Source organism: Liolophura sinensis, chromosome 5, assembly GCF_032854445.1.
Source record: "Liolophura sinensis isolate JHLJ2023 chromosome 5, CUHK_Ljap_v2, whole genome shotgun sequence".
Classification (NCBI taxonomy): Eukaryota; Metazoa; Mollusca; class Polyplacophora; order Chitonida; family Chitonidae; genus Liolophura; species Liolophura sinensis.
In genome coordinates, this window is record NC_088299.1 from 8028301 (window position 1) to 8053656 (window position 25356).

At 38.2% G+C, this 25356-nt stretch overlaps 1 protein-coding gene across 1 annotated transcript; it reads right to left on the minus strand.

Moving 5' to 3' along the window:
- Positions 1–45: 45 nt before the first annotated feature.
- LOC135466073 (MAP/microtubule affinity-regulating kinase 3-like) lies at positions 46–25041 on the minus strand. Its single transcript, XM_064743493.1, has 6 exons — positions 24336–25041; positions 13415–13556; positions 11666–11872; positions 9655–9822; positions 4553–4990; positions 46–2339 (listed from the first exon to the last, which is right to left on the minus strand). The coding sequence occupies exons 1-6, from the start codon at positions 24928–24930 to the stop codon at positions 1067–1069; spliced, it is 2823 nt and encodes a 940-aa protein (XP_064599563.1). The 5' UTR covers positions 24931–25041; the 3' UTR covers positions 46–1066.
- Between the last annotated feature and the right edge of the window lie 315 nt (positions 25042–25356).

The following is a 25356-nucleotide window of genomic DNA, read 5'->3' on the forward strand; positions in this document are numbered from 1 at the left end:
GTCTTAAGAAAGTCACAATTTGCAGCACATAATTTTCCAATCTCAACATTGTCTTCTTTACATGTGCCAACCTCAGCACTTTGTGGAACACAATCGAGATAAGAAAAGCTTTTACAAAATCATGTTACCTTTTAGATGGTAATACATCTAGAATCCCAGGCCCATAAAACTAACTCTTCTCTACCCAATATGAAGATACCCTTGTACGACGGTTGACACCTGTGAGCATAGTGGTACTGTAATTTGCCATTAAATTTAACTCTGATATTGAGTAGAGCTTGGAGTAAGCAAATCAATACACCCAGGTGATATCAGTTCAAGGGGAAAAAATCAACCTTCTTACAATTTACATTATAACAAGTCGTTAAAAATATAGCACTTGGTATGACAATGTCCAACAATCCAATCTCTGTTCCATAAATGAATATCACCAGCCCGGAACAAAATGTTTATCTTTCGTATGAATAAAGATAAGTAGGCAAGGCAAGAGAAATTGCCATCAGGTGTGTTAACTACTCATTTCAAAAACATTTCAGTATCAAACAATTCACTGTTGAAACCATGACAGCATTAGTGAGGAAAGGTACAAGAAACAAAGAGGAAAGAACATAACCACAGTAATATAATTAAAGATGTACAGCAGAGAGAGTAAAACCACTGCAACCTTGGATCTATAAATGAAAACATGGTGCTAAAAGTTTTTCAACAACTGTGAATAACTCACACTGTTACACACCGGTATACAAGTAGAATAGCTGCTTGTTAATGAATATTTTGGCAATTTAAGATCTACACAAAGATCACACGCATAACGTGTCATGCTGCATGAAGTTCTTTCAATCCGCACGTGGAAGAAATAAATAAGTTTGATGTTCATGAAATTATATCTGTGACTTCAGAAGTTTGTTCATGCACAGCCACATGCGTGAAGTGAGTAAATACACATTATGAAAAGGTGGGGGATGGGAGAAAGGGACTTGAAGGTAAACCTTGAGTATCATAATGCATTCATGGCAAACCCCCCAAAAGACAGCACTTTCCTGACACTACAAAATGACGAAATCGCTTAAACGAGTGAGCAACACTTTGTTTCCACCTTGACCGTGGTCAACTGATTTGAAGGAGAAGACTTGAAGAGGTCAGCTTTAAGACCATTACTGTTAATGTCCGTTTTGACCTTGGGCGAGGGTTTGCGGTTCTTGCGCTGGTTCAGGGAGCAGTCAGCAGAGCACACAGAAATAATGTCCTCTTTGTTCGAACCGTGATTCTTTGAGCGGTCACCCTGCTCGTAGTATACTTCTTTGGATTTCACCTCAATAAGATGTGTGCGCACATAGGGCAGTCGTGGGCCTGATTCTTCCCCGTCGTTGTCTGGTCGATCTACCATATATTTGACACCATTACTGTACATGCTGGCCAGACTAAGGTTAGACAGAGTAGACGCTACACTATTGTTACAAGATGGCTGTTGATTGGTTTTCGTTTTGCTCAGCCCCTCTAAAGTTTGGGGATTGGTTGAGATGTTGGAAAACGATGACATACTGGGCATGGACGAACAGTTTCGTTTCTGACCTTGACTGGAGCCACCGCTGGAATCTCGATCTTTGCTTGAGCCTTTCCCAGAATCCTTTCCCTGACTAGAGTGTCCAGCACTACCCCCGCCCCCACTGCCCCCACCTGCACTGCCCATTCGCGAGCCGCCACCCAGGTTGCCACCTTGTCCCCCTGGGGCGTCCGTATCACTAGAATGCTCGCTACTGTCTCTGCGATGAACCATCTTGTGCTTCAGCTTTTCTTTTCTAGACCGTCCCTCTTGGTCGTCTGTATCACTGGCATCTGAGCTGCTACAGCTCGTACCGCGCGAGCCAGCACCGCGGCGTTTCTTGTGTTCGTATTTGCGAATCATTTCTGGTGAGCCTAGGTTCTGGCGACTGCGCAGAGCAGAGGCGCTCAGCTTAATGGGCACGATATCATCATCTTCGTCGGACTCTCTCTCTTCGTTGATTTGGTTGAGAAGCTGAGGCGAGCTGGCGACCGTGTGTAGGGGCCTACGAGGCGGGTAATCGTCTGAGCTGAAAAGCGTGTCCGTCTGGCGTTTGGGTTTGTCCTCGATGCTCTCCAGGGAGCGCACAGACTTGCTCTCCTCAAAATCCATTTCCATCTCCTCATCCTCATCTATGGATTCCTCCTGGATCAGGCTGCACTTCCTCAAGGGGTAGTGTTTCTTTGGGCTTGTGGTCTCGGAAGCACTGGGGGAGGGGTGGGTGCCAGGGGGTGACACCAGGGACTCTACATAACCTTGTTTGTACATGTCCTGTCGGGGTTCCTTGCTCTGAACACTGCAATGAGAAACAGAATACATATATTTTTTCCTCCATAAAACTCTTCAAACTGTGTATACTAGCATAACAGCTTTAACACAAATTCATCTAAATGTTTTGTGTGCTTACACTTGATAGAATGTTACAATGAACTCTGAATCACCTTTGAACAACAAAAGCTAAAACTGGAATATTACAGAAAAAGTTGAAATTTTGTGAAATTGTGCAACATTAACACAAATCATAGAGAATATCATTTAAAGAGAAAATTGGAAACACAAAATACCACACTGAGTAAAATGCACAGTACAAAAAAGATTTCTAAACATATTTTTATCAACTACATGTTCTACAAATGCTGCTATATATTGTACCCATTTACAATCAGATAAACAAATTAGTATACACATGAAAGATAGTTTTTTAATCTTCTAAACTACTCTGAAAGGAAGAAATTCAAACAAAATATGCTTGTATGTCTAGACTACAGAACACGCTCAAATATATGACTTGACATTAACAATTCATAGAACACTGCGCACATACATGAGCGCAGTGATTAACACTTTGTCTTTGGAGAACTGCATTGTGCTGCATTTGGCTAAAAATTTCAATATAAAATATGACTTAATACCAGTATTAGCTACGACACTTTCAAACAACTGGGCCCATAACTTTAACATATTCATGGCAGCTGTTAGCATGTAATATCATATGATGAGTGTCCGAAATTAATGAATCGCAGCTGTGATCCGGTCGCATTTGCCAATCAAAACACTACATCAACTCTAGAAAACTTGATATTTACACAAACCACCTTTTTGCCTACCAAGTTAACAAGTCAATAAAATAACCTGAGTAAGAACACATATTGTGGGTGTGGTAATTTTTTATGTGTCCATCAGTCAATGTCAACAATCATTGCAGATGTACAGACCCTCGCCATGTTACAACCTGCTCTGTCAAACTGCTTCAACATACCGAACATGCTGGATTATTTTTAATTCATTCATAATTAACATACATGTACATGCCTTAAGACATAGTAATTCAGCGGGTAAACTGAACACTTCCTCCTAAACCACCCAGTGTTAAAGAATATCATACTGGAAGGTGGGAATCTCTTTCACACTTTTGCATTCCGCATCATTCAGCTCCAGAGAGAGATGTCCAGACTCCCTATATCATTCATTTGTTGTGTAGATATTTACAGGTTACTGCTTGTAAATGGCATCACCATTCAGAAGGTCATACAAGGAAGAACATGTGCATCTTTTGACGGTTAGGTGTGAGAAGAAAACAATAGCATACCAGAATCAAAAACTTCGGAATTTATAAACCTGTTACAGAGGGTATACTGGAGAGTTTTGGCAGAAAAAACTATACTCACTAAATAAAATGTTTTGTATTTACCACAAATAGCTCGAATTATTGCCTTTCAGTAAATATCAGAGTACTACCTGTACTATTTAGAGTTAAAATGACTCTAATGTTTGAAGTTTTATGTGGCCAGCATTATACATTTTAGGAACTTTATCACTGATTTTGAATGTTAACAAATGCGCAAATGAGGCTGATATTTTGTGAAAGGCCATTATTAAAATTTTTGCCAAAAATGTCCGGTATATACTCTTGAAGCCACCAAAACCTATTAACATTCCGACAAGCCCAAATCCAGTCCAACTTCCCATGGAATACAAGATGATGAATACGCTCACAAGGTTTCAACGAAGCTTATCTCCTTCAATCAGGTACAGTGGCCCTGAAAAACAGTCCCCACATCTACACAAAGTTATCTCCCCTTAATAACATGAACCTCCATAAACTATAGATTGAAAAAAAGCCCCAGACTGTTAAAAAAAACGACAGACAACAGCTAAGAGCTATATCACACCATGCGGTGTCTTCAAAGACACAAACTCACTATACTAAATAAAAAATTGTGTATCTGTGTGCATGTATGGATAAAATAAAAGTATCAGTTTGGGCAAGAAAAGAAGGTGGGGGAAAACAAGGGATGCAATGTTAGTATGAAGTCTTCCTCAAAATTCTTTTGAAGATTAGAAAATGGGTTACAGTACAGGTGATCTTTAAGCAGTCCTGGATCCTTAGTGAAGTCTTGACTGCACATCTCCAAAAGCAGTCTGGACTGAATGCCTTGGCTGCAATAATGCAAAAAACCACAGCAAAAAAAACATGCAAACAAACTTGGGCTTGTTGATCATATTTACTTATCCGTTTTCTTCTTTAGACCGGGAAAGTTAAAGAAGCCAGTTTTGCGATTGGGAGGTGGTTCTTTCCCTGCACTGGCCGCAGCTTTCCGCTCGAAGAAGTTACTAAGGATGGCAATTTTGGAGAAGGTTCCTGTAATCTTCTTGGCCAAGGGTTGTGGGCGAGGCTTAGCAGGGCTGGTTGGGGGGAATCCTTGAGGTGTTGACTTAGGGCTGGGTTTTCTCGGAGATGTAGCATAGACACTTTCTGCCCTTTCTGCTGACTTGTACAGAGGCATGTCCCCCTTCTTACTACTATTCTTTCTATCTAAAGTCTGACTGCCTGTCAGTGATTTCACAAATGCAGGTTTGGGTGAGGTCGTTGGTATGGCCTGAGAACCTGGTTTGCTCGAGGCAATATCTGGAGCTGTTTTTGTCTTCTTGATTTCTTTTTGCTTGCTGAATGGAAACACAACCCAGCAGACACAAACATAACAAAATCAAAAACAAGATAGAAAATTATAAAACTTTAGCAGCCACAGGTTTAATTTAAGATCTGGCGAAAGGGAAAGAAAGAAACAATTATTAAAACACTTAGCAGGATAATAATCTTGGTGATCATCACATTATACATGAAAAAAAGCCAAGTTTGTATTTTGTAACTAAAATGTACCCATGGCAAGAAATCAAGTTTGCAAAATAACATAGTAAATTAAAGTTACACATATCGAAGTCTGAAAAAGGTAAAAATTTTAAATCCAACTTTGATAGTCTTTGCGCATCACAGATATTAATGTAAAGAACGCCAAAATAAAAAAAAATTTAAAAAAATAACCGCGAGATGAACATTTTACACAAGTGATATGGATCATGAAGGCAAAATAAAACGTGATTCATCCCACATAGGACGCTATCTAGATTGAAATGCTCATTCCTTTCATGACTCAGCTTTGAAACCTAAATGTAAGTCTATAGTTAGTATAAACTGTAAAGTTGCACGGCCAATCAGATGGTGTGATTTACAGGACTCGCATTCAAATATAGGACATACACGTAACTTGTAGCACTGGCTAGTAGCATTCAAGTATTTAAAAACTCGTTTTTGAGAATGGCAAAGACACTTCAGCCAAGTGCTACATATGGCAAGGGTAACCACATACCTACCATGTGATTGGAAATACACCAGTAACACTAAAATGTGAATTGTCTACAAAGACAAAATCTGTCTTAAGTATAAATACATGTACATGTATGACTAAACAGGCTCACAAGTATTGTTGGCTTTAATAAGAATGTGTGTGCATTCAACAAGAATCTAATGTATGCTTCTTCACTACAACATAATTTTGATACAAAATGGAAGAAATAAATGTCAAAAATCTTTCCAATCTGCCAAGGTTGTGATATCTTTTTCATATTTCACTGATTAGTCAAGGATATCTGCAAGTACATGCCGTATAGCAGAAAATCTATGAGCTATACACATTGTGTTTGCTAGCGCAAGGGAGACAATCAAAACCTGGTGATAACCTGAAAATCTCACTTATGACTCTTTAGTTATTCATCACCTGAATCTTTTAAAACATGTAAATGTAGATTACCAGTGACATGTTTGATGATCATTCTGATCTTTTCACCAGGGTGTTCTACCACAGCAATAAGTGCAACATGTACTGAAACCCTGTTTACCTTTATAGAGCACATTTACTGCTTGCACCGGACAACCTTTAAAGGACAAGACAGCATCTGGCTAAAACATATTTAAGTCGAAAGCAGGGTACTTAAACTTTCTAAAAAGCATTATACTTTACTATTTTTATGAGATTTCACAGAATAACATGTACATCATATACGGCACAAATCCCTGGTGTGAAACGAGGCAGTCATTTTGAGAATCTTATCCAATCCAACACGTTGCTATCAGATTGCGGGGCCTAAGCTGTGATGTACCCATTCACTCCATGAAGTGATACGATAACACAGAGCTACTGCATAAGACAGAGGTCGCTTACTACAATATATTTATGTGTATCCATTGCACAGATTTGTGGGACAGGTCTGTATCTTTTACAGACTACCACAGACATAAAATCAGTTGATTTACAAGCACTGACGCTATCATAAATTATGTCTGACAGCAGCATACTGTCTCGGCCCAAGCCGCATTCATCTCCCCAGTAAACCTTAGGCCTACTTAGATATGGTCTTCAAATTATTCACATACATTTTTTGTCGTTCATGTTAGCGTTTAATTGCTAAATAACAAATATCAAGTTATAGGAATGAGAAGACAGCATCTCATCGGACAATGTTTAAAATTATTTAAATCTTATGATATGATTTTTTTCTCTGAATTTATTAGAACTGAAGAATTTAAATTGCCCTTTGTCTTTCTCGTAGCCAAGAGATGTTTTTTTCTGTTTTATTTTCTAAAATACACTAACATTATTGAAACGCCATGTTTAAGCCGAGGTGCTTTCTGTGACGTCCGAATCAGAATTGAGGATGAATCCAGCTGTACAACAGTCCTATTACAATTTTGTAAACATTTAATAGGGGTCAGAATTACTGGTACCAGCAACTCCTCCGGAGGCCAAAACCTGAACCAGGGATACCCCGGTCGTGCATCTGCAGGCTACTCATAAACTGTATAAATGATATATTAGGCCTACAGTATGAACAGTTCAAGCAGTGGAAGAAATATCCTTCCAGTGTGTCCAATTTCTGAGAAAGCTATTTATTACTTGGTCCTCCATCGCTGAAGTCCATAACTTTAATCTACTTAGACTATTATATGGGAAATACCTTCACCGTTAGAGAGCTGGAGTAAACGTAACGTGACCTTGCTCTCGATAAAGGAGACGCACTGAAGCTTGATAAGACAAAGATTCACTGAACTTTTACTGTGTAAAAAAAAAATAAAAAAATATTTAATGTCTGTTTTAGATACTTTGAATGGCAATCTTTCAGTCGGCATAAACACTAGTGAAGTGCTGTCTTTCACTTTCATAGTCATGTTGGTGAACAGGTAAGTTCCTCTCACACAAATAAATTAGAATTTTCAGGAGGAAAAAGAACACCAAATGAATCAGGTTTGTGTGTCAAAAAAAGCTATCAATAAATGATATAAATCCCCTCCCTTCATTGCCCTTGGTTGTTTTGCTCTAAAATGCTGTACATGTGTGGCATAAAATGTTACAATATAGCAAACACTGGAGGGCACTGATCAAACTCAACTTGAATCAGCCTAATGAATTACATGTATGTGTTGCTAAGGACAGTTTTACCTAACGTGCTTGTTGAGGTAATTAATATGCATATAATCTATAGAATTCATGTTCTCACCTCTTTACATGAATGAACTGTGCCCCAGCTTTCAGAATAATTTGGCCACCAGTTCAGAGTAATAGAATGTTAATGTGACTCTACTGGATTGGCTTGTTATGGTAATTATTACGTGTTAAATCTGCTGAATTTGTAATATCCGCCTCTTCAGATGTTCCTACAAATTCTGAGAATAATCCTACCAGTAGTTCAGAACAAAATGCCCTCAACATGAATTTAAATAAATTCCTCATTAAGGTAATTGCTATGCTCCAAATACATCCCCCCACTCCCACCCCACCGCTCCGAATGTCATGTGTTGATTACGTGTGTACAAAAGTTTTATTCAAGTACCAGTGGACCTTAACAAAAAGGTTACTTGGAGAGACAAACAATTTCCTCGTTAAGGTAATTGATATGCATCAAATCAACTGAACTTACAATATTTCCCTCCCTGAATGTGTTTACCATGTACATAAAGTTTGACGATGATTCGGCCAGTAAATTGTAAAACCAGGACCTTGCCACAACAGTTAACCTGACACACAAACAGATGGATGGACAAACTTATGGATGAAAAAGACAATATATCCCCTTCATTAACTGCGTTGTCAATAGGATACCTAAATCCAAAATGTGTGAGAGAAAATGCTATGAAATACATACATGTTCAGCAAACAATGAACACATCATCGTTCTATTATTTTCAAACACGTCATGTAGTAATATCCATAGGAATTAATATGGCAGTCTGCAACTCAAAAAGCTAAATGAAGAAAAAGCAGCTGTTTGTAATACTGTAGGCGTGAACACATATAGGTTTATTTGTTGCAAAAGCAGCACTTATCAACATGTGTTAGCCATTGAAAATGCAGACAGGGAGATGCAAGAATATGCAAATAGGTGTGCTTCAAACTGGCAGGCTGTAATTATGGTTAACACATGTGCTCTGGCAACTGCATCACGTGGGGCGATGAGGTTACGCAGCCAGCAATGTCAGCCAGCAGCGCAAGAGCTGTCTACCTTACTCGTTTCTGCTTAAACCAATGTAACGGTGAACAGCTGGGGGGCTGTGATAGCTTGGGAATTTCTAAAGACCTTCAAAGACGGCGAAAGAAAATTAAAAAAAAAAAAAAATGGATATGAGGTATCCTGGATACGTAGAACTTTGTAAATCAAGTGTTATCATATTTGCTGATGAGAAGACGTCCATGTTTTCAAAGTCTCTGTTCAAAGCAAGTAAGTTCAACCTGCTTCAATGAAGAAAAGGTTGATAAAGACAATGTTTAGAATTTGATGTCTCAGTGTATCTACTGCCTTGTGCACACATGAACACACAGTCTGAAAATAATTTTTAAGCTGATGCAGGACATACTTGTAATGGCAAATTCAAGCTATTCAGAATTCTTAAAACTTTCGATGTTATTTACATGGATTTTTTGTACTGTACCCAACAGTTGGCCACTGTCAAGATACTGTCTGGTGCAGTAAGTCCTGTTGCTTACTTTCCATTCTCCTATATAGTGATTAAAGAGATGTACAGTACCTCAAACAAATACTTTCAGACAGAAATCAGGAATGAGTACTAGACATACACGCTATCGATTAACCATTACAGGTCAAGGTCAAAGTCCCCAGCCCTTGTATGTAGGTATGTACAGTATGTAAAATCCTCATATACCCAAAATACCAATTCTACATTGGACTGACTGATGACATGAACATATATCAAACACAAACCAATCCCTGTTCTGATAAACAGGTAGCACAGTCTCAAGAGTGCTGTGTAGTATACATACCGTGGTGACAATGCCAGAGGTTCCAGGTGTGGTTTTGGAGCAGAGTTCTTGCGTAGCTGTAACATAGCAGCTGCGTTCTGCATCTCCTGCTGCTGTTTCTTCAAGCGTCGCTCGGCTAGGAGGTAGTACGTGGCTGTGATATGATCATACATGTTTCTCTCCAGGGACCTGAAATGAAAGAAATTTCATATGAAAATCCCATGTTATGGGAGCGAGCCTTTTAACTGTCCGTGCCAGCACACTGTCTAATCCTGACAAACCAATCAACATGTACATGTAACAGCTACAATAACACTGTTCAGATCAAGATTCAAATAACATCAACTATTTTAGATTGTGTACCATGAAAGATTAAGTAAAAAAACAAAAAAACAATTTTATTAATTTAGCTCTTCCTTCACTCAATGAGTCAAACCTATATTTTCCAACATGTACTTTCATCATAAATACAGACAAAAAAATTGGATACTTTTTGTCTAATAAATAAATGCATCCACTTCTCATCTCATTTTCATAATCTACATGCACCACTAGAATCTGAGCACTACAAAACCTTTCATTTGGCTGAGAAATGATTACTGATCAATGTTATCTAAATTCATTTCATTTTGTGCACAATTTCATCACTGCTGCGAAATGTCAGACTGAAATTTACCATCTCAGGAATGACTCCAGGTTGGAATATTGCTCGCCTACCATTATAAAGTTCAGATAAAATCAATCCATTAGACACAGGTGTGAAATGAGATTTTGAGCCTTAATCTTGATGCTCCACATGAAATCGAATATAGGTCACAAGCTCAGAATCTAGAGCAGACTGACCTAAAAGTGAAAAGGTTACCTGATTCTTTTTACTTATCTCTGTCAAGCTTTCTTTTTAATGGTGCACTTGACCAGCCATTCATGATTTTATCTCCAAAAAAACCCCACACTACTCTTCGTTTACATTGTATGAGATAAGTCAAACTTCCTGTGTTACTACCAAAGTGGTGGTAGTTAAGACATGGCTCAGTTTAGTACTCCTAGTAGACAATTGCAGAGAAATGCCAAGTTCAGCCGTAGCACAGTTACAACCGAGACCTTTGACTTCAGCTGGAGCTCGAGGATACCCTAGTCAAACATACATGTACAAGAGTCTCTTCAGCTGACCTCATTAATCAAGGGTTTGTGGTCCCAAGTTACATGATCACCTATTTTTGAATGAGGTATTGAAACAGTCCTTTTCAAGGTGGGTTGCTGATACATGTACTCATAAACACACAAAACTGTAACAAAAGGATTAAGATTGTTTCTACACGTACATGCATGACTGAATTCATGCAGAATACATGTACATGTAGTGGATATGGAATTCCAGTATTTTTTAAGAGGTACCCTTTTTTCCAAAATTCAGGATCATTTGGAAATATCTTTATAGCCAACCAATTTGTATCCAATTCTTTTTTCACTTGTCTGAGAAAAACTTTGCTGTGCGAGCAACCAGAGCAGAGATTTTTCTAGGCCTGAAGCCGACATTTAACTTCATGTCTACACCTTCCAATAAACAATCAGTAGAGCAGGTTTTCCAATCTGAGAGAATAATGTACTTTTTTTGCCTCCAAATTTCATCCGAAAAAGTGCATTTTTAGAGGCAAACGGAAGACGAAAAGTATTAAGTTTTACTTTTGCAACTGAAACTTATATTTTTCCAGTGAGATACTCACGTACTTCTATCTCCCCCACCCCCTCCTCCCAAAAAAAGAAAACTTTTAGAAACACATATTTCGATCAACAGAACTCTCAGAGATTGACAGAAGCATTACTTATGGATAACAATTTCTGGATTTATTGTTATCCATAAGTAATGCCTCTGTCAATCTATACCATCCCAATTCCTAAATGCCTCTGAAAGAAGAACTCTCAGAGCTAGGCAAGGTAACTTTAATAGTCCTGGACAAAATTGTAAATTGAATACAAATCCTTAACCAACACGCTCTGTCAGACAAAATTTTAACGGGTGCACAAAACTCACTGTAAGATCTCCTCTTTTGAGGCGATGTTTCCATCGACCATGCGCTGAATGACATAGCTGTGGTCATCCTCTGACAGGTGCTCACGTGACACGAGGGGCATGATAACCGGGGTGGCTGTGTCGCCTAGGTTAATCCACGGGTGGTTCAGGATCTCCTCCAGGGACCAGCGTAAACTTGGTTCACGGATCAACATTTTTGATATTAAACTGAAAACAAGCACCGGTGAATGATCATGCAAATTGAAGAGACATAAAAAAAGTAACAAAATCCTTCACACTTATTGTATACTTGTGCCAAATTGGAATGGTTTGCGATCTTGTAAATTATCTCTCCTGAATGGGCTGCACTCGTTTTATATAGCGGAATGCATCCTACTATATCGTCCTTTAGTGTTTTTATACAAAAACCTTTGATACAAAAATACGAAGGGGGTAATCAACCACATATCAAACTGTATGATGTCCTTGTGGTCATGACTAGCCCAGACTTTTAATTTAAGCTAGATAACTTTCATGAAGACGACTTCTCCAGAACTAAATTATAGTCTCCTAGCTAACAGTTGAGTGTTCTATCCAGCACTTGTTCCACATCTGCTTAAATAACGCAGAGAAGAAGAGGTCACCAAAAGGAGTCCTAAAATCTTGAAGCATTAAACAGTTCTAGCCAATCAGAGAGAAACGAAAATCACACCTTGATTGCTGTTGTATTTTAGAACAGAAAGTAAAATAAAATGCAACTTCTGCAAGATTTAAAACAACACATGTACCTGTAGATCCTGACATGTGATCCTGTAGTATTTCTAACCCACACTTGTACAATGTAAGTAAGTAAGTACATGTTCATGTAGTATAAAATTACAAACATTGTTGCCTGCAGTTTAAGTGGAGTGATAAATCAGATTACATATACATGTATGCACCGTGCTGCTTGATCATTACCCATTACAGCCTTCACTGGGCGTTGTCCCTCGAGGACTACAATCTCTGATGATCATGCAATATAACTGCTAAATATACTACAGTGTAGATACTGTATCCATTATCCTGCAATATGTACCCATGTACTTCACAAACAAAAATAGACATTCTATCATAACAAGCGTATTTGCTTACACACACCAGGTATTGTTTTCCAAACACATGTAGATTAAATCACCTAACCACAACTACTACTGCCAACACCCTTCAGCATCCTGCGTGCATATTTTTCTCATTACACTGTTTCAGTTTCATGAGACTGTGAAACTAATTATGAATCCTGGACCCCGGATGTACTAAATTATCCTACTGTTTACAGAAGGCGCCAGGGACACTAAACTTTCCAGGGTTCACCAGAGGGCTATGTGTTGTGTTGATATGCACATGTTCGTGTCAAAATTCTGGGGTCACACAGTGCGCACATTTTCTGGGTGATTAATTGTTTACTCCAAAGTGACAAAACACACTACACTGTATTTCACCACATAACACCCAATGCCATGGAAATCACTTAAGCAAACATGACATATAGCATACAACTACCTCAAAGGGAAGGTAACTCTTCAGGTACGTAATTGTGCTATGATACTAACCTAGGGCGATCTGAAAAAATTCAAATCATCTTACATGTATGTATATTCTGATCTACACATACTCAAGCACAGAGTCAATGACAGAGTCAATCTTCAATATCTTTTTTACATGTACATGCACTTTCCTCTGAATTTTTCTTATAAGACAAATGAAAGAAGGAAATGGAGAGAGACTTACTTCCTACATTCCCTAGACACATGACTAGGTATATTATATTTACAGTCCATAATCATAGTCAGGGTTTCACTGTCATTGGCCTCTTGGAAAGGAGGAGCTCCACAAACCAGCATGAAGAGTATCACCCCCAGGCTCCAGACATCTGAAACAAAGTAACACAGGTGGTAGAGGGGTTAGTATCAGGATGAAGATAATAGCAAAACAGGTGGTACAGGGTTTATAGTGGCATGATGAATTTAACACTAAAAGACGACAAACTGGAATAAGGAGATGATGAATATAACAGCAAATGACCAATATATTAACAGAAAAGGGTGACAAATTGGGAAAACATCATAATGAACGCAACACGAGATCAGAAAGTACAAGGATAAACATGTATGTGTATACAAGTACATGGAGCAGGAAAACAGTCCACATAGCCACTAGTATGTTGCTGAGCATACAATGTACATGCAACAGCAAAACATGAGGTACAGGGCAATTCTTTACATTCATTTGTTTATTTATTTGATTGGAGTTGCATGTAAATGCATATGTATGTGCCATACTCGAGAGTACATGTATTTCACCTGCATGCATATGACGGCGGCCATCATTATAGGGGGAGGAAATTATGCAGAACTCAGAGAAGGATAAGTATTTTGATGAATATAACATACAAGTACATGTACACGAGTTTCCTTACCATTAAACAGTATAAGGCCATTCAAGTCCTTGTTTCTCTTGTTCTTATGACAACCTGCGAGAAGTGGCTTTACCATTATGCTTTACATCTCTTAATGCATACAACCTGCGGATGGTCGTGGGTTTCCCCCGGGCTCTGACCAGTTCCACCCACCATAATGCTGGCCGCCGTTGCATAAAAGAAATATTCTTGAGTACGGTGTAAAACACCAATCAAATAAATAAATAAATCTTAATGCATAAGTAAAGCTATTCTCATGCCAATATTAAGTGAGAAGAGATATGTATATTTATATATTTATTTGATTGGTGTTTTACGCCCTACTTTTTTTTACTTTTTTGTATAAGTATATTTCACTTATACAACGGCGGCCAGCATTATGGTGGGAGGAAACCGGGCAGGGCCCGGCAGAAACCCACGACAATCCGCAGGCTGCTGGCAGACCTTCCCACTTACGGCCGGAGAGGAAGCCAGCATGAGCTGGACTTGAACTCACAGCGACCGCATTGGTGAGAGGCTTCTGGGTCATTACGCTGCGCTAGCGTGCTAACCAACTGAGCCACGGAGGCCCCGAGATATGTATAAAAGGTTAAAAATAAAACTGATATAAAGTCCATTTAAATCCCACTGCTGAGTATTCACTTGGCAATCTGGAAGTCAAATAAGCTCAAACCCTCTTCCTCTTTCTCATAAGTTAAAATGGCCATGTCGACAAGGTCATTTGGATATTTGCCAGAAATCATAGGAAATAAAAAATACTGGTCAGAAACTGTGGTGGAAAAAAAGCTGGTTATCTTTAAACAATGCACACAAAGTCAAACTTGCACAAAAAAATAACCAGCGTCACAGGCACTCCCATAAACACCCACATACGTGTAAGAACGCATACAGGTACAACTATGTTTACCATGCAATGTGTTAAAATGTAGTCAACTCCATCTAAAGAGAAAGACTTGATGCTTCCAATTAAGACAGGCATTCTATGAAAGGAAAAACCTGATGTGAAAGTTTGAAGACGGCCGTTCTTCTAAAGCAGAAGATAGATAGCCAAGAATCATCAATCATGCTGGCCAATATTATATGTTCAATCAAATTTTATGTGCATGAGACTGAGCTTAACTACAGTTATGGCTTGTCCTTTCACTGAGGCAATTTTTGATTCTGACTTTCAATCATGTACCTGTATCAGTAACAATGTGACCCAGGTTAAAGCTATATCCTATCATGTATCTTAGGTAATGTCCTCATCACTCCAGAAGCCTCCCTTGCTCAGATGGTTACAGCACTGGCTCACTGCAACTATCAATCTGCTGGCTCATGTGCTCCAATTCAGTGTATTAAAAAAAACTTGCTGTTTTGGTATGAGGTTTTCCACTTATTTATTTAAAAATCTGATTGATGTTTTGCCCTATAGGCAAGGGGTTTTTTTGTTATATGATGGTGGCCAGCCTTAAATGATGGCAGGAAATCATCCACCGCAACCACAACCATCCGTAGGTTTTGAGGTTTTTCAGGTTAGTGGTTTCCTCTTGTTTCCTTTACCCATAAACCCCTGATCACCACTAAACTTGTGAAAAAGATCATATAAACAAGTATTAAGTCAGTCCAACCATGATAGGCATTTGTGGTTACTTCTTGCTGACAATGCTCATTGACATGTAAGTGTACAGGTACACAAATTAAGATATCCAATGTGAGTCTACAATATTACAGTTGCAAGAAACACCAGTGTTCATCAGTGCTGGGGTCACAGCTACAGTCATGGTACATGTAGGTGTAGTTGTAACACCTGAACTGATGAGTATAATGCCACCTACTCACTCTGCCCACATGCATGTACATGTACAAGTATATGTAATTTAGAGATCCCAATGATGAACGTTACATTTTTTTTTTTCCTCTGCCACCAGACAAAACCTCCACTCCATGTGTATTGGTACAAATTTAGAAGCTGGCCCAAGAAAAACAGATCAGACGACTTCAATGGTGGGTGCCAGAACTGAGCTTCAGGCCAGCTCCAAAAGGCACAGACCCCACCTCACAGCCCTGAGTGTCTGTTTTTCTGGCTATATTTAGCAAGGATGTTGAATTCCCGTTGGTATAAGTAAGCAGAAGCCATCACTGGGGATATCATTGGCTGGTAATGACCTGACAGGATGCTGTAGTGTATCGTCGATGCCCAACCAGACATTCCCTTCATAGCCGAAAACAACCACTGCACACCAAATACCACACAGGTATTTTTAGACCTGGTTTACCAATTGAGGTTGAGAAGTAAACATCTTAACCCCTGATTTTTTGGCAACATGGTTCGATTCATAATCTTATGTAAAGAAAAAGGGACAGACTGGCATTCTGATTACCCATAAACTGCAAGAAGTTCAACTTCAATTTTTCTTCCTCAAACAAATGAAGATAAAAGATTAAACTGTGCCAGTGATTAGCCACTAATTTCCTTAGTCATGTATTCACAAGCACCTGCAAGTAAAGCCATGCCAGTGAAAATGGCCAAGTAGCAATGCTGTACAGCAGAGAACAATGTACATGTACCTATGATTGAAGTCATGTGCAGAATGAAACCAGGTTGTAACTCACTCAAAAGTACAGTAATATACAGTTGAGTACGTAACTACGTCACATAAAATGGTGGTTAGAAAACATTACATCATGACCATGTACGCATACATGTATATACAGTACATCCAAATGAAAAAGGACTATCGTCACTGAACATCACCAAAATCTTTGTTCTTAAATTGTAGACATGTTTGAGAATTTTTTCAAAAAAGAAAGCAACTTTGGGTATAATGAGAATAATGACTCCTACATGCCCATGTACTTAATTCTAAGTACATTTCTATTCTTAGATATGCACATTATGACAACTTAGTGACATCCATGATCCCCCAAGCAATGTCGTCGTTGCATTACAGCACAATACAACTACTTGCCTGTCTTTCAACATGGCAGTATTTGTGTTACAGAATAAAACTATCTGTAGAATATTATTATTACTTTTTAATTTATGTTGTTGTTGTTTGTTTGTTTCTTGTTGTAAAACAGAACGCATGTATGACTCCCAAACCCATCCAAAAACACAAATGGACAGTGATCTAATACATATGTATTGCTCAGTGCTAAAACTGGCAGACTGACGTCATGTTGCAAAGGTGTGTCACGTAATGCTGCATCTCAAAACGTGCGTATTTGAGGTGGACTATCACACTCCCACACCTTCTCGCTCCCAAACCAAAATCTAGGAGTGCTAATAACACACACATGACATAATCAAGAGTCTGGGGAGCATTTAATTAATTTCTGGGACAAGGATTGTGACAAACACACACACACAAGATCTCACACAAAAACAGGGGTCAGGCTTGGCCGTCTAGGACACCATTCACGTACGTGATCATAATAGAAGGGAAGAGTGGGACAAAAATATTATCTGCATGATCTGATGCTGAATGTAAATTTCCACTAATCCGAAATTGGTAATCCACCCCTAAAGCGCGTAAGAAGCACAATCATACATGTACCACAATACCAGGGTTACTACAATGTTTAGAGAGATAACACTGACCGGTCACATTGCTTGATCATGTACATATATGTAAAGTATAAAACATGTCCTGGAAGACAGCCAGGTAAAAGACTTACTTCTACATGCACCAAGGTTGCAAACAACATTTTGCCAAATATAAACATATAATGATTCACTGTGTCAGGCGTATGAAGAAATCACACCATTGGCAAATGTCAGCAATCTGATCTCACTACTGTATGTTCACTCAGCAAAAGTGCATGTGCATTTAACATAAGCTCAATCCACTGCAGTATCCAGTGAAAGACAAGGCAAAAAACAGTTTACTGAAGACCTGACATTTGAATCTGATCGATCCACCTCTAAAAATAATTCAATCCCAGACGGCTGCCATTTTAATACAATGTGTAACTGCTCCCATCAATTACCAACATCCACACTTAGACACGTTATTTCTAGCCTTACTTAAATGCTCTAGGCATTCCTTCCCCTCTACAACAGGCATGTCTCATGTTCCACAGAACCCTAATACAGCAGTATACCGTAAATGTAGATGTGAGTAAAAACAGGTGCAGAAAATTATCAATTAATACCGAGTGGGCCTGAAAATATGATAACATATTATGTAAATGTACATGTACCTCAACACCTTTCAGCCAAATTTCAGCATCACAGATGAAATAGTAACAAAAAGCTTTCATGACAGGAAATATGTTTTTTTTCAACAAAGGCATGATCAGTCACTGGATAACAAGTTTTCGTATTATGCAAAAAAAAAAAAAAAAAAGACTGGAGAAAAAAACAACACTGGTATACAGCTGAATGGCCAGTTGCCTGTGGTCATCTACACATTGCCTGACACTCGCTCATCGGGGCTTGTGGGTCCTAATATCATCACCCATACCTAGAAAGTCCACAACATCTTATCTCATTAATTAAAGCCAATGATAGTGTCTGTATTAGCCACTGAACTCAATTATGTGATCCAAACTTAAATGCATTTCTTAGGTATTAGGACAGATATTGTTTCTTAAATGATGAAGTTCTTAGGAAAAGCCATGCTAGCTGTCACATGATCTGCACAGAAAGGGTTGACATGTCAATGCTGCGTTCCCATATCAAAGCCTAAATCACGAAACTACCAGCCCACAAAGAATGCCCATCTGTGTAAACTCACGAACCAAAGTGTAAGCAATGGTCAGGTGGAAACAACGACTTGAGATGGAGTAATAAAGTTAAGCAATGGTGAAGAGGAAGCAATGCCTTGAGACGGCGTAATAAATTTTGATGTTGCACTACTAGTACACCACTAAGGCATGCTGAAAAAAAGGAGAGCAAAATCTTCTTGCTTGTTTAAGGATCCTAGGTACATGTATATGTACACAAAATAAGTGGCTCAACTTTCCATTTTAGCCGTTGAATATTTTTTTCAGCTGCAAGCTGAAAGATATATCGCTATTTCACTATGAACGAGTTCTTGGCCGTGTGAACAAGTCCAAATATCAAACTAGTCACAACTAAGACTGTCTATGAACCCATGCGAGAAAACAGCTCAAAAAGTTTGCCTGAAATCTGTAGCAAAATCAGTGTTGTAAATGTAAATGAGAATATCTACCTGATTTATAGTATCTGATTTATACTTATGGTTACATGTACATGTGAAGATTTACATGTAACAAAATCTGTATTACTGTGTAATAAATAGAGTCGACATGCTGTACATTACCAAGGATTAACCTAATTCATGATAGTAAAACTGTGTTCATGTATAGAAGTCGTGTCAACTAAAAATGCTCCTTAAGCTTTTCCAGGTACAGCTAATGACTTAATCTTGCCTTGATATAAAACACGTGTTATTGGTTAGCTTTTCTGGGAGTGTTTCGAGATACATGTATGGTTTATCCACCATAAATTACATGTAACAGCTCTGAATTGTTGACCATATGATATGCAACATTATAATTCAGTTAGACTGTTTACATTTAAATCAAGATGTTTTTTGGATGAAATTTTTTAAGTATTACTATTTAATGATGCCATTTTATAGACATTTTAACAGCTTCATGAGCGTTAAAAATCAAAATAGCACAAGAAGTAAACTATGGATGCTATTATGGTTAAAAAAAAAAGACACTTTTCACATGTTTAGTATTATGTCATTCTTCTCAAATATTTTCATGCACAACACTTGGTTATATTCAATGAAAAAAAAGTGCCTTAAACCAGATATATTCTTAACATGTATGAAAGGATGAAAACTTATGTGAATCTGGTTTACATGCACAATAACAGTGGCAGTTATTAGCAGGCCAGTAATTTGTCACTGTGACTGGGTATATATTTATTTCATTGGAGTTTTACATAATACTCAAGAAGATTTATGGTGGAAGGAAACCAGTTAAAGTCACAGGGAAACCCATGACCTTCTGCGGCTGTGTCCTTAGCTATTTCAGAAACTGAAGCTGGTAAAAGTAGGTCATGGGAATCCTTCGTTTTCATGTTTTTCTTATGAGATTTCCCTCTTACCCCCCTCCCCAATAAATGCCAAAAAATCAACCATTTGAAATTTTACAAAAACATATTTATTTTATTTTACATACATACACTTGCCATTTCAGGGCAATGTCAGAGCCCAGATTTAAATCATTAGTAAAATGCAAAAACATAAGAATAACATTCAATAAGAAATACATTCAACAGGCTTCAATCAACCACTCAAACAACAGATTTTAATATTTACAAAGTTACAGGAGTCAAAGACATTCCCACAGTGTGTAAGGCTACACTTACCCTAAATGAACTCCCATGTTCAAATCTAGCTTCTACCACTGTATCTATAACCTGGTTATGAAGCTGCCTTATGGTAGGTTAGGAAGTTCAAGTAATGTATATGTGAAAAGGAGAGTTTCAGCTATCTGCTATATGTAACTAGTACTTTCAAGAATGGTGTTATATGTATATTAAAGAAAACATTATTTTCCCATGAACATGAATGAATTATTATGGCTCAACAATTTAGCAAGATTGCAGGTACATAACTGCGATGCATACACATAAACACGATGAAGATAAAGCACTCACATGTACTTTGTTGAAAGAAAATCCCTTTGTTTTGCCAACTACAGGACTGTAATGAAGTAAACTTGCACAAAATCATTATCCACCATGTCTGAAACATCTTAGATAACCATAAAAACCGATAATCCAATCACCCAATGAGGACAACACACAATCAAAGCCCATAGCCACTGACCAAATATCAAACCAATTATCGTCCTGCTAACGCTAACCATGGATTTTCGATTCTGGATTACCGATGTGTATTTGCTGACAGACAACTTTAATGGTCTTGTAAAACTGGGGCCAGTGTTACAGGTACAGATCAATTCTGTCACAGGCCACTGCACGATTCCAATTCAATTCACAAACAGTCCAACTAATCCTAATATTTCTATAGATCTTAGTCAAAATGATCTTTCTCTACAGCCAATTAATCCAGGTTAATCTTGCATTTGTGAGGCTATTTGTATCATCCATCCATCCATCCATCCACCCATCAATAGTTATAGACAAGTAGTCTACTCCTCATACAGTGCATGAATGTATCTCCCCATGTTGTAGGGATGCAAGTAATCAAACATATTACAAAATGCCAAATATGTTATACTATCTCTCACTCAGTCAATCCACAAACACCCGGAGGTGTACGCCATATTCATTCCTTCACTTAAAACACCCTGACTAATAACAGTTAACTCTAAAAAAAGAACACAAGTAAGTCAAAGTACAGGGCACATGCTCCTTTTTAAATTCCCCAGTCATCAAATGACGTCGAAAATTTCAGTTAGTCAGTCAAAAGAAAACTAATCAATCCACGTTCACAAATTGCTTGAAAGTGATACACTGTATATGATCACCTCAAGCATGTGCTCCTATAATTTCTTATGTCACCACATGCCATGTGCAATAAAGATCAAACACTAAAATCATATTTCCAGTGAGAAGTCATTTTATGGTTGTGCAGACAGGCGTTAAAAAGTTATTGGTCAGACCTTTGTTCTTGTTCATTCATGTTTAGTGGATCAATCACACTGGGGAACTTGTAAAACTCCAAAGGTGTGAACTCATTTGTACTGTGTGCTGATAAAACATATATGAAGTACACAGGCACTGCAACATCACAGAGGATATAATTGCGTTTAACTGTCATTTGCACCGTCTGTGTCGTTTGTCCTCAAGTCTCCCATTAACTGAGATTTGTTCAATGAAATTCTTTGAACATCTGGCCCAAAAAGTGTCGGTTTATGCACTTAAACAATGTAGGTTCTTATTTTATTTCATGTAATTCTGTTAGGCTGCTGGCTACTCTTCCAGGGTAGCCTTGTATTAGAAAAAATAAAGAAAGCTCTGTATCAGTAATAGCCTGTTCAAGAAACTTACACCTAAACATAAAATCACTTCTAGTACATATGATTTACAACATTTGTTCTCTGACCATGGAGTATTATGAGTTATGATTGCAGTGTTAAATTTATGCTCATTAAACATTCCTCAAGGTCAACAGCTTGTAAATCTAAATGAAAGTACTGTGAGGCTTTAAGCCTTGATGAACCCTGCTGGCTGAGGACAATCGTATAATTGCAACAGCTGAACGTCATTAACAGCTGTTAAAAGCTCACCTGGCCTGCCCAAAAACTATCACCTGAGAGGTGTTGAAACACAGTGTGTGCTACAAGTCAATCAATGCCAACTTTTGTTCTATTATAAGTCTTTAATGCCACATGTGCTTTAAATAACAAACAATGCTGTAAAGGTATGTGCACACTGCCATGTTGTAAACCGGTTCGACTCAGTCAACCCAATGAACATATCAAAGCCACCCTGAAACAACAAATTATGCTGACCAGTGAAATCTCAGAAGTCTATTTTCCAAAGCTTGGATAAGAAATAGATGGAATTAAAAATCAGACAAAATGGAACTTCAACTGTCGACCAACAGTCCCTATGATTAATCATTTAGCATTACATGTGTATATCAGAGAATCATTTCAAGTTCTACATCTAAGGACATATCAGTAATTTCTCATACTGAAGATTTGATCTGCTAAGTATAATTGCATATTATAATGTTACACTACATCTTGAAATGGATTGCAAATGTGTGCAAATATATGGTCACTGTCTTTTGTCTTAAATGCTACATGTATAACAATGGGATACTTGACGCTCTGCACAGAAGGTCCAAATGACAGCAGAACGCATCGTTTCCTTCTGTGACGTTGCAGGGCATGTGTACTTCATGTATGTTTTATGACCATGCATACACCAATAATTGTGATGTAATATAGGAAAAACAAATGAGTTCGCAGCTTTGGACCATCTTGATACAGGCAGGAAGGAGTTTTATGAGTTCTCCATTAAAATTTATATGGCTGTAAACTGGCAGATGTTATTGCAATTCTGCAGTCACTCCTCATACATCATCCCAGCAGCTGCATCTATTGCTTTTCATAATGAAATCGAAAAACTACATGTATCACGGACCATAAAGTAACAGGTACACACTTACTAACTTACTGAATATGTGTATGTAACTTAACAATGGACGTATGCACTTACTTAGCAATTCAATTCTTATGGCTTCACCCCACTCGACTGCACTTGCCCACGAAAATCAATATGACTAAAGTTTAATGAATGTTGACCTCAGTAATGCAGGACATGTACAAACATCCTCACGTTGACTCTAATATTATAGATGTTAAAGCATGGCACAGTACAGTAGCCAGGCCACATGCATCACATGTTAACACATCAACGACCAACACACGCCAGAGAAGGTTATGAAAACTACATGTTATGATCAACTAGCTACCATGCTCCCTGCATGCACATTAATCACTCTCCTAATATTAAGGATTATACTTGGATATTTTATTTCTCTATACAATATCGGATTTGATTAACATGCTTGCAAGGAAAGAAGTGCTACAGGTAAATTTACACAATAAATGTCTGTATTGGTGTTTATTCTGCATCTTAGACGGTTGTACTCAGGCCCATGAGGTTAAACAGTATCCTAGGTCAAACAACACAAAAAGTAAGAGGTGACACGTACAAGCACTGTGCACCACTTAGGGTAAATTTGGTAAAGTCTGTAATATAAAAGATGAATTCAAGGGTATATCAAATTCCTGGAAATACCTTCTTCACATGAATTTCAATATTATTTCAATTCAATATATTATCAATATTATTAATTTTTTTTGATGATTATAGGTCTCACTGCAACGATGCCTTCTAAGACCAGTATAAGTAAACTAATAACTTGAATAAGGCCCATAACTGGGTGTGTTCCATTTTGTAATACTATTTAGTAATATCATGAGGATGATGATAGTGCTCATAATTTCTTTCTCACAGAGAAGAGCATCATAACGCTCACTTAGTATGATGTCTGCACTGTTTCATACATGTCTGTAATTAAGGAATAAGACTATGTCATGAAATAAATGGTGTTAAATCTCATTCATTCTTAAAACAAAACTTTTTGCTTGGGGCACTCTTGGGGTGAATATTACAGCTTTCTATCTTACCTGTACTGACAACAATGAACATCATTAATTAACAGTCTGAAACTAGAAACATTAAAAGCGCTTAATTTCACACAACCTCAATCAGAAACTTACCAACTGCTGGAGGGTCGTAAGAATCCCCAAGAAGGATTTCCGGAGCAGAATAAGCAAGAGATCCACAAGATGTTTCCAATGTCTTGCCTGGATTGAACATATTGCTGAAGCCAAAGTCTGTCAACTTCACAATGCCTAGCTTTTCAAAGAACACGACATTTTCAGGTTTTAAGTCTCTGTGCACAACGTGTAGTCTATGGCAGTATGATATTGCCTCGACGATTTGTTTGAAGTAGCGCCTGGCCATAGTTTCGTCCAGCCCGGCGTCATGTTTCATGATGTAATCGTACATGTCCCCTCCGTCACCAAGTTCTAAGATCAAATACAACTTTGTCTGGGTGTCGATCACTTCGTAAAGCCGCACTACATTCGGATGCTGTACTAGTTTCATGCATCTTACTTCCTGGAAGAGGTGTGCCCTCGAAACTTCGTCTAGCTTAGTTTTGTCGATGACTTTTACGGCAACCCGCTCCCCGGTAAATACATGCCGGGCTAGCTTCACAACGGCAAAATGGCCACGGCCGATCGTGTCCTCCAAATCGTATAGCCCGGCGATTTTACCGTCGTAATCACCCCTTTGTTTCCTCGTAGCCATCTCGGAATGGCGATTTTCTGTCACCTACCGCATCTGTTCATCAAGATTTCCACATACCTCACATTTCTACCCTAAACTAGTTAAAATTACACAGTCTTTACAGACGGTGTCATTTTCAAGCCCCTCCGACTGCGCAGAAAGATGCGCATGACGTCAATGGCACGTGACCCATCAATTGCTTCCCAACCATTCAGGTGCGAAAATGTACACAAAGCCATGTGGAGGCCAACTATAATGAGTGCAGAAATTATGGAGAAAATACTATTTTCATTCATACTTGTACCCAATCATAATATCATGCCACAAATGCTTATTTTTCCAAAAGTGATAGATTCTTGGAAATAATAGAGTTTCCTACGGAAAACTTAAAGAAGTCATTATCAAATTAAAACAGCCAGACACCTTTATATATTTAAATTTATCCTG

Coding starts and splice junctions, on each gene's coding strand:
- LOC135466073 (XM_064743493.1), bottom strand. CDS start 24,930: ATGGCTACGAGGAAACAAAGGGGTGATTACGACGGTAAAATCGCCGGG. Junction 11,873..13,414: donor GTGTCTAGGGAATGTAGGAA/GTAAGTCTCTCT, acceptor GCTTGTTTTCAG/TTTAATATCAAAAATGTTGA. Junction 2,340..4,552: donor CTAAAGAAGAAAACGGATAA/GTAAATATGATC, acceptor TTCTCATTGCAG/TGTTCAGAGCAAGGAACCCC.